Genomic DNA, 15,000 nt, shown 5'->3' with positions numbered 1-15,000 from the left:
TAAACTTATCATCATCATGTTTTTGAATTTAATGTTTTGCACTGGTCATATCTCTTTAAGTTAGTGTATTGTGAACATGGTATACTCTAGATAAACCATTACCTCAAATGTTCAGCTCAATTTGGAATGATGCAGAACTGTTTGTAGTTATCATTGTAAATTTTCAGGGCATTTTCAACCTATGTTACCTGTGCACACACCAGTATTAAAGAAGGAAAGGAAGACTTGCTAGAGGATGGCGAGGAGTATGATGATACAGGAGATGAGTATGGCATGACAGAGGATGAGGATGACAGAGAAATTATTGATGAATTTGAAGAGGAAAGTGCTACTGAGGAGAACAATGAAGTGGTACAGAATGTGAAGAATAACATTAGTTATACCTCTGACAACAGTGTTTTAGCAGAGGAGTCTGAACATGATAAATTGATGTATCCCGAGGAAGATCCAGACCAATCTAATTCAATTGTGGACCCAAGCTTGAGTCAGTCATTGGATCTGGCCAGTGATAATGTACAGTATAGTTGTAAAAAACAGTATGACACATGCAGGTTATCTTTGAGTGACAGCTTACAAGAGGATGTAGATGTCATCAAGAGAAGCATGGCTTCTGACAGTAAGAACTTGGCTGGAGACAGAGACTCCACAACAAGTGAAGTGATAGAAATCAAGTCCATACCCAAACCAATCAGGTACAATGTTCATTTGTACATCTGCTTGTTTGTCCATCATTCTTCATTCTGTGTATACATCACTCTGACATCAACTTTTCATATCCCCCTCCCTCTCTGCCATAAAGTGGTTAGGGCATGTAGTGTTGTCCTTTTCCATCATTTTGTCTTTCTGGTTATATTTATACCCCCCGCAACAAGTTGTGGGGGGGGGGGGGGGGTATACTGGAATCGGTTGTCTGTCTGTCCGTCCGTCCGTCTGTAGACGCAATGGTTTCCGGGCTCTAAAGCATTATCCTTTCCACGTACCGTCACCATATCATATTATATATGGACTACCCATGGGATGAAGATGTTCCTTATCGATTTTGGGGTCAAAAGGTCAAAGGTCAAGCGCACTGGACATCGAAGTAGCAATATGGTTTCTGGGCTCTAAAGCGTTATCCTTTCCACCTACCGTCACCATATCATATATATGGACTACCCATGGGATGAAGATGTTCCCTATCGATTTTGGGGTCTAAGGGTCAAAGGTCAAGCACACTGGACATCAAAGTAGCAATATGGTTTCCGGGCTCTAAAGCGTTATCCTTTCCACCTACAGTCACCATATCATACATATGGACTACCCATGGGATGAAGGTGTTCCCTATCGATTTTGGGGTCAAAAGGTCAAAGGTCACGCGCACTGGACATCGAAGTAGCAATATGGTTCGGTTTGTCATGCCATTTGTTTTTTACACTCAGAAAAGAGGTAGTTTATACCTATTACCAACACCCTTTGGGAGATTGGGGTAAGCGGGGGGTATTCTTAGTGAGCATTGCTCACAGTACCTCTTGTTGTTATGACTGGATTAGCCCTACTGGTTTTTTATACTGAAAAGTTCATGCATTTGTAAGTTGTAGGTAGTCCGTCTATCTGTTTGTCTCTCTGTAAGAAAAAAATGATCTCCTTATACAATTTCATGTCATTTTCTTTGCATGTATATCCAGCAGCCATGTGACCTGTTCCATCCAATGACATTTTAATCTGAGGCAGTGGTCTCTTATATTAGGTTACTGAGGTGACCTGTTATCTGTGTTCATCTGTCATTATCTATGATGCGACATTGAATTATAAATATATTTTACTTCTTCTGAGAAATTGCATGGCAAATTTTCACCAAAAATTGTGAATTCTGTGGTCCCTTTTCTTAAACGTTTGAAAACATGTCAGTCATGAACATCTTCCTCACTCTGACTCACTGGCATCTGCTCCATTTACACCTTAACATATTTTAAATTACTAACTGAAATTGAAGGTTAATATCATATAAGAACATATTTCTTAATAACCCCTTTCACTGGAAGCAGAGCCAATTAAGGAGATCTTAACAATTTAGTTATTTGTACAGTTTGTTAATTCTTCACAAGTTAACAAAATTATTTGAAAATTGATACATTTGCAGAATGGACCATACATATGATGTGTCTCCAATGTTGTTTGACAAACAGCTTCCAACAGGATGGACAAGGAAAGTGATTCAAAGGCTGAGTGGGAAATCTGCAGGGAAATATGATGTGTATATTTACAGGTAAAATTTATAACTGTAAACATAGTGAACCTTATTCCGTTCCTCAATAGAGATTTCACTAAAACTTGGATATATGATAAAAGGACTATTTCAAAGTGATAAGAATCAATTTTCCCACCAAAACAGGGCTTGAAATTAGCGAGAAATACTCGCAAAATGCGAGTACATTTGAAAAATAGCGAGTAAAAATAGCGGACGCTCGAAAATCTTAGCGAGTGGTGATTTACAAACCATGGTCGTATTGTATCCATTTTGTACGGTGATGCGCTATTCACTTTTCTTAAACTTGAATGACCGATTTCAACAACAGTTTCTAACCGGATTTTTCTTTTATGATTTTTTTAAGAAACTCGGAGTCAAACAAATGCTTTAGAGGTCAGACATCGCGCATCGCATTATGATGAAAAATATAGACATGTGCCATGAGTCCTGTTCACCAATAGGGGTGATTAAATTGAATTCCAAGTATGAGGTTTTTGTTATTCATTTATCTAAAAAAAAAAATGGAGTCTATGTTTTACCAAGTCTTCCGGTAGTTATTTTTATCAGAATCATGAGAATGTCCTATCTAAATTAATTTATTGTCAAATTGAGGTCGGGTTGTAGTGATGACACGAGTGCATTGCTCACCACGAAGACGATTCTCAAAAAAGTTCATGGGGCTTGTGATCGTGCTGCTTATAAAACCATGAGTCTGGGATTCGCTTTGAAAAATCAGGTTGTGGATTAGAAGTGCGTTAATCAACAGACCAAAACATTGCACCATATGACTTACGTAACTTAGTGTCATGTCCAAACGGTGCCTGTTGACCCACTAGGCTCAGTAGTGATGGGGGAAAATCATTGATTAAAAAAAAAACACGAAAAAAGAGCACTGCTTCGTTATTTTCATTTTAGCTTGTAGGTTTTCATTTTAGCCTGTGGATTTTTTACCCCCCAAAAAAAGTTAATTTCAACCCTTGCAAAATCAACATTCACATTTGTTTCAAAAGCAAGTGTATTTCAGTTGTTATTCTTAATTTGATCAAATTGACAAAGATGCAGAATTATTACATCACAAACATAATATTTTTCTGCTGTTTTTGACACAAAAGGCCACTTTTTTTTTTTTTTTTTTTTTTTTTTTTACAAGTATGTGTACAGACTTACACGAGAGTAGTGCATTCACACCATAGATTTATCTTTGCAGTAACTGTATGATAGAAAAAAATTATCTGTCTAAAGCTGTGCTCTGTTTTCTGAAGGGATTATATTCACAAAAAGTAACATTTTAACTAGGGCTGGGACGATTCAGGGTTAGCTCGATTCGGTTCGGTTTCGATTCAGAACAGCACGGTTCGGTTATTTTCGATTCGGTTCATATTAGGTCCAATTTATCTAATGACACCACAAAAATTAACAATTTTAATGAGTAGCATATTTGATTTGATTTTATTCAAGTTATATAACTATATGTCGTCATTTGTAAAGATCATATCTATTCATAATGACATTTTATAACTTTGATAGAAAAAAGAAAACACTGACAGTCTATCAAAATTTGTTATATCAATATGCTACATAAGTTTTGGATTATTAAACAAATCTATAGTGAATCTAAAATGTATATGATATTGCTTTCATTGATATGCAAAAATTCAATAATTCTATGAATTGAGAGTCTTTGAAAATCTCTCCTTTATTGATTTACTTCTCTCATATTAACTGTCAAATCTGTTTCATTACCTACGGTGTTGATTTCATTCCACCACTGACAGAAATGTTATATGTCATGTAAAGATAAACTGCAATGATCTTACGGACCATATTCTGTTGGTATATGAGTGGTGAAAATACTATCTCTCAACACAGTAGTGATTTAAATCTCTGTTGCATAAAAATCCACATGTTTTCAACATCACTCGGACGCCATATTTGTTGTTTTGGTGTAAGTAAAATCTAAACCGAACCGAACCGAAATCCGGAATTTGTAATCGGTGCATCGAATCGAATGGTATGAATCGCGGTGCACCGAAATTTTCGGTGCACCGCACAGCCCTAATTTTAACTAGATTTGATTAGATGCTCTGTTCTTAGAATGACTGTAAGCATCAGATACAACTTATGTGAAACTGTATTGGACATTACCTTTTGATTAAGAAATAATAATAGAATATATAGTCTCCCATTAAAGCTGATTTACAGGGATTTAGAAAGTCTGTTGTCATACATAGTCCTATAAGAAAGACAGTATTGTGACATATTCATGGAAACCCAATCTGATTAAAATCAAATCTTTGATCCGCTCCGTTATTGGTAGCGACATAACAATAACAGAGCGGATCAAAGGTCTGATTTTAATCAGATTGATGGAAAACTGTCACTCTGGGGATGGGTTGGATGTGGTGAAAACTGTCACTCTGGGGGTGGAGATGGGTTGGATGTGGTCAAAACTGTCATCCTGGGTGTGGGTTGGATGTGGTCAAAACCGAAAGTATTTCAAAAATACGCTTATCAACTTTCATTAAAGGAATTTGCATTACATTCTATGCCCATTGACTTTTATACAAAGTTATATTGTTTTCAGTAAGAAGTTCTGTTTTTATCTTTAATATCAAAAATAAAGCTCAGGGCTGAGTTTTACTAAACTTCATAAGTTCAAGATTTCATCGTAACCTTAACTTACAATAAAAATCCGTCTTAGGGCTATTCCAGCAAAAAACATATAGGGAAGAGGGACGGCAGCCGATATTTTTTTGGATGGGTGGGGGTGATTTGGGAAAATATATTTGTATGGGTGGTTGTCTTCCAGGTTAAAAAAAAAACATGGGTGCCTGTGAATTATGATAAAAATGAAAACATCACGTTACATTTCTTTTATTACAAAAGAAGAAGAAAAGCAGAGCCATCCTACATTAACTTGATTAAGTACGGAAAACAGATTGATAAATGGGCAAATAACTCAATGTTACCATAAAACTTTCCCCTCCAAGGCGTTAACCAACCTATTGTACCTTGTTTCGTATTATCTAAGCTAGTGAAAACAACACGTCTTGTCATTTCATCGTTACTTGTTTATCTGAACTAACCGTTTACTTTACAACAACGTCATAGCACATCAAAGTCATTATGACGTCACATACACCCACACAGCAATACATTTCGCGACATTCTCCGGCCACAGAAAGTGCATAGTATAAATTTTACACAATACATATATATAACAAGTATATTGTCAATGTTCTACAAGTAATTAACGACACTCTCTCGGCCAAAAGTTTGTAACAGTTTGTAGCAGCTTTTTATCTTTCGGAAAACGTCTATATATTATAGCAGTTCATAAATTAAATTCGAATAAAGTTCTATACCAAGGTATAGTACGTCTCCGTAGTACACAAAGTTCATCACAAGGTGAGGTATATCTAAAGAAGTTCTAGAGGATAAAGTTTGGTAACTGGTCGCGTTGTGATTTTGTTTGAAGCAGTGTGGATTTTTGCTGCACGTACTAATCCATCGTTTCCTGTAATGAGTTCATCTATCATAGCTAACTTGCATTTTGTGCGAGGCATATTATTGTAGACTTGAACTATGTCACCAACCTTAATTTTGGTATCGTTGTTTTCCGAAAATTTATGAAACTCGCGTAATCCCGTTAGTTATTCCATTCTCCATCGTTTTAGAAAATTTTGTAGAACCAATTCTTTTCTCTCCAATTGTTTATTTGCTTCGGTATGCGTGATTTTTGTATTTTCCTGGGAGACTGACACTGATGGTGTAGTTTTCATTCGTCCATATAAGAGATGAGATGGCGTTAACGGCTGTAAATCTTGAATTTCAGATGAAACGTAGGTTAACGGTCTGTCGTTAATAACGGTTTCTATTTCGCTTAAAATAGTACGGAGGTTTTCTTCGTGTATTTGAGCTTTCCCCAGGACCTTTTTCAGTGTAGTCTTTGTCATTCCGATTAGTCTTTCCCACCAGCCGCCATACCAGGGTGCTCCCTTTGGAATAAATTTCCAATTGATGTTGCAGTTTAGAGTTTGCACTATTTTTGCATGTGCAGATACGAATGTTGCGGCGTTGTCCGAGTACATTGTTTGAGGGAAATTTTTACTGCTCACAAAACGTCTAAATGCCAGAATAAATGAATCCGTTGATAGATTTGGAACTAGTTCTAAATGAATAGCTCTAGTCCACGCACATGTAAAGAGACAAATGTACATTTTCCGTTGAGTACCATTGTCCTTTACATATAAGGGTCCTGCAAAGTCTACACCTGTAATATGAAATGGCACAGAGTCTGTTACTCTATCTCGTGGTAGATGAGGTGGGTCAGGTTTCGAATATGGTTTCCCAATTATTTTTTGACAAAGAACACATTTTCTCAACAAGTAATTCACGCATTGTCGGATCTGTGGAATCCAATATTTCTGTCGAATTTGAGTAATCGTCTGTGATGATCCCGAGTGTAATCCCTTGATATGGGTATCCAAGACAACTAAATCGGTGAATTTATGTTTTTTGGGAAGCAGAATTGGAAACTTTATTTCATCATTTAATGGTGAATTTCCGATACGTCCTCCACAACGTAGAATTTTAGAATCGTCCTGAAATAAACGCAATTGGTTTATTATGGAAGATTTGTATATTTTCCCCTTTGTAGATGACAAACTGTTTATTTCGGAATGAAATTCGTGAGTCTGAACTCCGAGAATCCAATGTTTCAAAGCTGAATCGATTTCCTCAGACGACAATTCCTCCGCCTTTGAGATACCAGTTTTTCTCATCCTCAAATTGTATCTTCGTTTCGTTTTACAATTTGAGATAAAACGCAACACATAGGCAGAAACGCGTAGTAGTATATGTAACGTATTGAACCTGGTAATGTCGACGATCCTATGAATTCCAGTCGCGTTGACACTTGCTGAGGTGAAAATCTCATCAACATCTGTATCAACTTCCAACAAAACTGTGCGATTTTGAGGTTCCCATACTGGCCATTGATCCTTGTTATTTAACCATTTTGGTCCATGCCACCATAACGCTGACGTTTTCAATTGTTCCGCAGACAAACCACGAGTTTGTAAATCAGCAGGGTTCGTATCCGTTGGTACGTATTTCCATAAATGTGGCGCAGTAAGCTTTAAGATTTCACTTTTTCGGTTCTCCACAAATTTGTTGAGAGATTTTGACGATGACAGCCAATGTAAAACAACTTGACTATCGCTCCAGTAAGTTACTGAATCAAAATCTAGTCATATACTTTGTTGAACATTGTTTGCTAATCTGGCTCCTATGACCACCTGTCTAACGCAACCAACGACCATGAGTTTTACAACCTTTTCGTGTAATTTCACCTCTATGAAACGACTGTACATTTTTTCGATTACAACGCGATTCCTACTTTCGATTTCAGTCGAGCATGACTATTCTGGGAATTATTGCCCCTAACACTTTCGTTTTAAAATGCACAGGTAATAGTTTGGCGGTGATCTTGTTTAATCGGCACTCTGAATCAATATATTATACCCAAGCTATCAATTGGTTAACGTGTAATTAACATGCAGCGTCGTGTGAGGTTAATTACCAAAACCCTAGTTGTTTATTTAACAAAGTCAAGGATCAGGGAATCACGACCGTTGTTTCCAAAGGTGTGAATTTCGACAGACTCTGATATGTGCGGGGTAATTCGTATATGAAATCTCCTACCTGGTACACCATTACGTTTAACAGAGTGGAAAATTTGCCTGATTGCGATATAAATCAGGTAAATATTATGCTTGGGACTGACATTTTTAATGGAATATTCGCGAGTTTCCTGTACGAGAGATTGTAGGGGAAAAGTCACAGGAAAAAATTCACAATATATATGCATACACTTTGTAATTTAGGGAAATATCTATGTCTTGCACTGAAGTTGCGAGAAAACCAAACTCGTTGAAATTTCTTCTCCGTTGCTTGCTTGAATTTGTACACCGCTATACAATGCCATTTTATGTATAATACATATTGTAACTGATGTAATAAGACACATGTCTTTTAAAAGCAATAAAGAGAGTAACAATATATGTGAATTTAAATTTAAAGTGGTATAATATATTCATATTTTATTTAGTTGTATATCAACAACTTCTTGTTATTTCAACAATTAACAAGCACCCAGATCATGACATGAGTAAAAAGGACATGCACATCTAGTCCAGAAATGATATGACAATATCCCACATCATTAGTCTAGTGAAACTGTTTGTTTATAATAAGCAAACAGAGCTAGGTTTCTACAACTCGCATGTTTCCAGAGTATACAAAATTAATTGCATTTTTTCTTTCATTTTATATGCTGAGATCATCCTTTTTTCTCCCTACCAAAATTGCATTGGAAACCAAAATATGTAAATTTTTTCTGCAATGATTGCTACCTTCATCTCCCGATGAAACAACAAAGAAAGACATTTTATTGTTTATATTTTTATGCCTTTTTAAAAATATAAACTAGAATTAAGTTCTAAAATATCTTATGGTTTATCCATTTGTTACGTTAAATAAAAAGTATTGAATTGTATGGGTGGTGGTGGCAGGGGAGAATATAATTGTATGGGTGGTGGTAGCAGAGGAAAATTTAATTGTATGGGTGGCTGTCTTAAAAATAAAGTGCCTTCCCTCCCCCCCATATTTTTTTTGCTGGAATAGCCCTTATCAAACTTCATAACTTAAGTTACGTTAAAAAATCATCGTAACTCCACGACAGCCTATGGAATATCTTAATATTTTTTTTGTAAGTTATTTGTTAACTAAATAAAAATGGCTGCCCTCATGCTGGTCGATGTTCCAGAGCATTTTGAGACAAAATGAAAACAAACCTCTGCGTCCTCGTTGAAATTTTAGCGACAGAAGCGAAGTTCTCACACTGTGACAAATATAGAACTCATTGAACGCTAGGCTATAAGTTTCCAAAAACACATAATCAGTTCACCGTGGAAATTTCCCAAATTTTCACCTCCAAGAATACTTTTTAGGATACCACAGCCATATTTTGACACGGGTTTCAAATCGAGTTCAATCTCCACACAATAAATAATGACATGTGACGTCATATTCTATGTTTTGACATCATAATGCAAATGATGAAGTGGCGGATCTAATATGGAAGAAACTGTTCTGTGCAACATAAAATCAAAGGAGCAATCTCTCTCTCTCTCTCTCTCTCTCTCTCTGTGTGTGTGTGTTACTATTTGACTTTTTTTAACGTGACGATGTCAATTTTGCGTAAATTTCACATATAAAATAACATATATATATATTAATTTATGTGACCCTCTCCTGGGCCGTGACCCTCTCCCGGGCCCAATTTGTGTGCTTGCACACCAAAAATGAACCATGCTACTGTACATGCTAACAAACTCTGTATATCAAATTCTACTGAGGCTTTTGAATGAGTCTCAGTGTATCCTTATTAAAAATGAGGGGAGGGATCCTAACATGGTAGTTCTACATATAGCAAATTATTTATATTTTATTATACGCAAATGCTGTAATAATTTATTCATTGTATTAGATATTCGTATTTTGTACAATATGGTGTTGTTCTAATTTGTTCTTTGAAAAATACTCCAACGCTACACTTGGATTATTTTACATTTATAAAATTTCAGGATTATCACAGCTATTAAACAGAGATTTTGACTATTTTTTTCTATATACCGATTCAACAATAATGTGTAGGCGAGGGTCAGAACGACCGTCCCCCGAGCTTGAAATTAAGAAAATGAATAGTTATATCGGTCTACATATAGAGATAGGGGTACACAATATCCACCCCCACCCCCGAGTTGGTAGAACACATATTTGTCTATTTCCAATGCATTGTGTACTTCCACTTTTAAAATACTAAGACATGTTTGATTTGTCTATACTGACCACATAGTGTACATCATTCCGTAACCAAGAGCAAAAATGTACATTTTCTGGTGTACATCTTCTACACCCTTTACATGGCATGTGTTGGTAAATGCACCGAAAAATTCAATATCGCTGAAAAATGGTGAGACGGAAAATTTGCAGGTTTTTCTCTTCGTACATGTACATAAAAGGTGAAGATAATGAACAGTGATCAATCTCATAACGCCTACAAGCAATACAAAATAGATAGTTGGGCAAACACGGACCCCTGGACACACCAGAGGTGGGATCAGGTGCTTAGGAGGAGTAAGCATCCCCTGTTTTTTTTTTGTTTTTTTTTGTTATGTGAAGTATATATATTAAGAGGATAATTCCAGTGTATTGTACAGTGTATGTAGTCATTTACAATAGTTCGTTGATTGATTGTATCTTGTTTAACATCTCTCGAGAGAATTTTTCCCTCATATGGAGACATCACCAAGACCGGTGAAGGGCTTACGGCCATTGAGCAGTCAGGGTTCTTTAGTGTGCCACCCTACTGTGACACGGGACATCCGTTTAAAAAATAAGGTCATCTCCAAGGAACCTTGACATTCACACCTGATGCCAAGAGTTTGGCGATGGAACTGTCGCTATCTGTTTTAAAGACTTAGGTCTGTCGCCACAGTATTCGAACCCCGACCTTCCACATGCGGGGCGAGCGCTCTACCTCTAGGCCAAAGTGGCGGTTGCAATAGTTTAAAATGTATTTTCGTTTTCATATACTTTTTACAATAGTTTGAAATGTATTTTAAAAAGAATATGAATATGATTGATGTTTCGTATGCAATCATAAAAAAACAAATATATTTTTGTACAAATATATTCTTACATTTGAGTAATTATTCATTTTGAACTTTATTTGCTTTAAAATTGATAAATCTCCAATGAGGACCTCATCAACTGCTGAACATCCATATTGAATTTACATCTACTATGAAATACTGAAAGTGAAAGTGACAAATGCACTTGCGCAGCGTCACATCGTAAGTTGCGAATATTTTGTAAGTTAAGTTTACGATGGAAACTTAAGAACACATTAGTAAAACAGAAGCATCGTATCTTAAATTAAAACGTACAAAATTCTTAGGTCAGAATTTCTTGCGCAAGATAAGAAGTTTAGTAAAACTCAGCCCTGGTCAATCCACCCTATTAATATCTTTACATTTCCACTACATGTATATCTGTAAGTGACTGACAACAAATACTCCTGAATTTTAAGGTCTGTAAACAAACTGGTGTTTTTGTAATTTTTACAACAACCAAAGTGATTGTCAAGAATGTTTTTTCATGATATCAAATACTGGTATCCTTTTGTTTTCAGTCCTAGTGGGAAAAAATTGAGATCAAAGACAGACCTTGCCAGATATTTAGAGGAGGAAGGGATCACAGACCTGAATCCTGATGACTTTGATTTTACAGTAAGGGGTAAACATCAATCAGTGGGTCAGCCTAGTAAAAGAAAAAGGACTGAAGCACACAAGGGTGAGGCCAAGAAGAGAAAAGGCAGTTTACCAAGGGTGGCAGCAGCTTTCAAGGAAAGTAGAGGAAAAAAGTCTCTAACTCTGAAGGAGAGCAGAAAAAAGTCTCTAACTTTGAAGGAGAGCAGAAAAAAATCTCTAACTTTGAAGGAGAGCAGAAAAAAATCTTTGAGAAGAGGAACTGTGAACAAGGAAATTGTAGTGTCTAAGGAGAAAAATGACTCGCCTAAAAAAGGCAAAACCATTACACAGAGACTTGTCATCAAAATGGCCTTCACATCAGGAGATAGTCAGCATAAATCTAACAAGAAAGAATCCAAAACATTGAAGTCTGTGAAGGCAAAAGTTAAAAGTAAATCTGAAAAAAACAGACAGGATGTTTCAAATGTGAAATGTCAATTGAACATTGTTCAAAAAGACAAAAGTGATATGTTGACTGAGAGAAGAGAAGACTGCTATGTTACTCCTAAAAAGAACCCGAGGTTTCGTGAAGCAGTGGAAGAGGATTCTTCTGGTACAAAGACTCATGGTGCTAATATTTTTGATATGTTTGACAAGGATGGTCACATTGTTGCTAGTAATGATATGAAATCGAGTGTTGATGGGGAAGATAATGTGAATGGTGCACAGAATGATAATCAATTTGTAAAATGGGACTCTGGTCACAACAATTCAGCTGTCTCAAATGATGCCAAGAGTCTTACTAGACTGAAAAGGAGAAGCTCTGGAAATATCGATTATGCAAAACTTTCTGGAAAAAACAAACGTGTCTCAACAGAAAGAAAAATCTCGTCAAGAAAATCTGAATATGGATCCTTCTCTGTGAATCAGACAGCTGTGAAAAGTGTTGACAAACCTATAAACAATGTAGATTCATGTGATGAGGAAAATATGACTAAAATAGCAACTGAAAAAGAGTCTGATGGTGATAGTTTGTGTGGAAGTCTTGAGAGTGTAAATGATTACAGCTCTCAAAAAGATAAGGATGAAAATCCTTCTGTACATCAACGAGGAGGTTCACAAGAGTGCTCCTCATCTCTCGAGTCTCCAGATGTTCCAGTACAAAATCCTGAATTGGTGGAAGCTGATGATAACAGTCTTGACATAGGTAAAGTACATTAGATATAGTGCAATCATGCAGGGCAGCAGAAACACTGGCTTTTCAGCACTTTTCCCATTTGTAAATTTTTCATAGATCTGTCTGTCTTGTTTGCTTTTCTGTGTCTGAATCTGACATCTCTTTCATACTATGAGGCCCTGAGGACTATTATACTTGGTCATTTGATGCATCTTTGAGAGGAAGGTGTGTCGTGAACCAAAAATAGGTGACACTGTGGCCTGAGGAAAATAAGAGACGTATGCGACCTATTTATGCTGGACATAATCAGAGATTCAGGGGTATAGATATAGTTTTTAGTCTGTGTATTTGTCTGTTTTTCTGCAAATGCTATAACCTTGGCCATAACTTTTGAATGGATGATGATAGGGCTTTCATATATTACATGTGTATTTTTTGTGACAAGACCTTTCTTTTGGTATTAAAATGCTTAACCATGTGACCTTCACCTTAGAATTTGACCTACTTAAAGTTTTGTACAACTTTGATGGTGATAAACCTTGGTCATAACTTGTGAATGCTTAGTGATAGGGCTTTCATATAATATTTCACATGTGTATTTCTTGTGACAATACTTTTCATTTGGTACTAAAATGTTTGACCTTGTGACCTTCATCTTGGAGTTTGACCTACTTTAAGGGTCTAAAATAATATTTAGCCGAGTTGCAATGAAGTTCTCAGCTATTGGTTTGGTGATGCGGGTGAGCGGGCGGGCGTCAACAATTGGTTTCCGGATGATAACTCGAAAAGTTTACAATCTTAATCAAATGAAATTTTGATATATTGTTGGGTACCAGGTAAGGAAGACCCCTATTAATTTTGGAGAAAAATGGTCAAAGGTCAAGGTCACAGTGATCGAAAATAAAATGAAAATTTCAGAAAAATTTGGTTTCCGGATGATAACTCAGAAAGTTTAAATCCGAATCAAATGGTACTTAAAGATATTGTTATGTACCAGGTAAGGAAGACCCCTATTGATTTTGGAGACAATAGGTCAAAGGTCAAGGCCACAGTGACCGAAAATAGATTTAAAATTCCAAAAAAATTTGGTTTCAGGAGGATAACTCGAAATTTTTTAATTTGAATCAAATGAAACTTGGATACATTGTTGGATACCAGCAAAGCAAGGCCCCTATTGATTTTGGAGAAAAAGGTCAAAGGTCAAGGTCACAGTGACCGTGAATAGATTGAAAACTTCAGACAAATATGGTTTCTGGACAGTAACTGGAAAAGTTTAACTCCAAACTCCTTTTAAAAATGTATTCACAAGAATTTATTACATTATATCCATCAATTAGTTCTTCACAATTATAAATATGCCACATCATTCCTGACTTTACAATGTATCCCATGCAACTCGGCTCATGCACCCCTGGGTGCATATATTGATTTTTTTTTTTTACCACAGGCTAGTTTTAGAATGGTGTGTCCCATGAAGGTTTTCTTAGTATTAATTTCAGGTGAATCTTTATGTGTTTGGAAACCTGATTTGCTATCAATACCAACATTTTAGATACATGTAAAAAATGTTGAGATAGAAGCTGTCAACCTCATGGAGTTTACATCTATGTAATGAACCACCCAGGGGATTTTAGAATTATAGAACTTTATTAGTATTATAAACAAGAGGCCCATGGGCCACATCACTCACCTGAGTCACCTTGGCCCATATCTGAAGACTTTCCATATATATTTGCATGTAAAACCTAATGGTCCCTATTATGGCCCAAACTACCCTTTGCAAACTTGAATCTACACTATGTCAGAAAGCTTTCATGTAAATGTCAACTTCTTTGGCCCAATGGTTCTTGAGAAGAAGATTTTTAAAGCTTTTCCCTATATTTGTATGTAAAACTTTGACCCCCCCCCCCCACTTGTGGCCCCATCCTACCCCCCCCCCCCCTGGGGGGGGCCATGATTTGAACAAACTTGAATCTGCACTATGTCAGAAAGTTTTCATGTAAAAATCATCTTTCCTGTCTCAGTGGTTCTTGAGAAGAAGATTTTTCCTATATATTTGTATGTAAAACTTTGATCCCCTATTGTGGCCCCATCCAACCCCCGGGGCCCATGATTTGAACAAACTTGAATCTGCATTATATCAGGAAGCTTTCATGTAAATCTCAGCTTTTCTGGCTTAGTGGTTCTTGAGAAGAAGATTTTTAAAGTTTTTCCCTATATATTTGTGTGCAAAACTTTGATCCCCCTTGGGGCCCCATCCTATCCCTGGGGGCCATGAT

The 15,000-nt window shown here is 36.4% G+C and overlaps 1 protein-coding gene across 3 annotated transcripts in view; it reads left to right on the top strand.

Annotated features, from left to right (window-relative positions):
* LOC125653311 (methyl-CpG-binding domain protein 4-like) overlaps nt 1-15,000 on the top strand; it is a 36,105-nt gene that overhangs the window by 5,819 nt on the left and 15,286 nt on the right. For all 3 annotated transcript variants that reach the window (XM_056144800.1, XM_048882726.2, XM_048882727.2), the window contains exons 2-4: nt 168-692; nt 2,120-2,245; nt 11,487-12,751. In XM_056144800.1, the coding sequence (XP_056000775.1) occupies nt 168-692; nt 2,120-2,245; nt 11,487-12,751 (1,916 nt within the window). The remainder of the gene's footprint in view (nt 1-167; nt 693-2,119; nt 2,246-11,486; nt 12,752-15,000) is intronic.

Source organism: Ostrea edulis, chromosome 7 (assembly GCF_947568905.1).
Source record: "Ostrea edulis chromosome 7, xbOstEdul1.1, whole genome shotgun sequence".
Lineage (NCBI taxonomy): Eukaryota > Metazoa > Mollusca > Bivalvia > Ostreida > Ostreidae > Ostrea > Ostrea edulis.
This window is presented reverse-complemented; position numbering and strand designations above follow the sequence as displayed.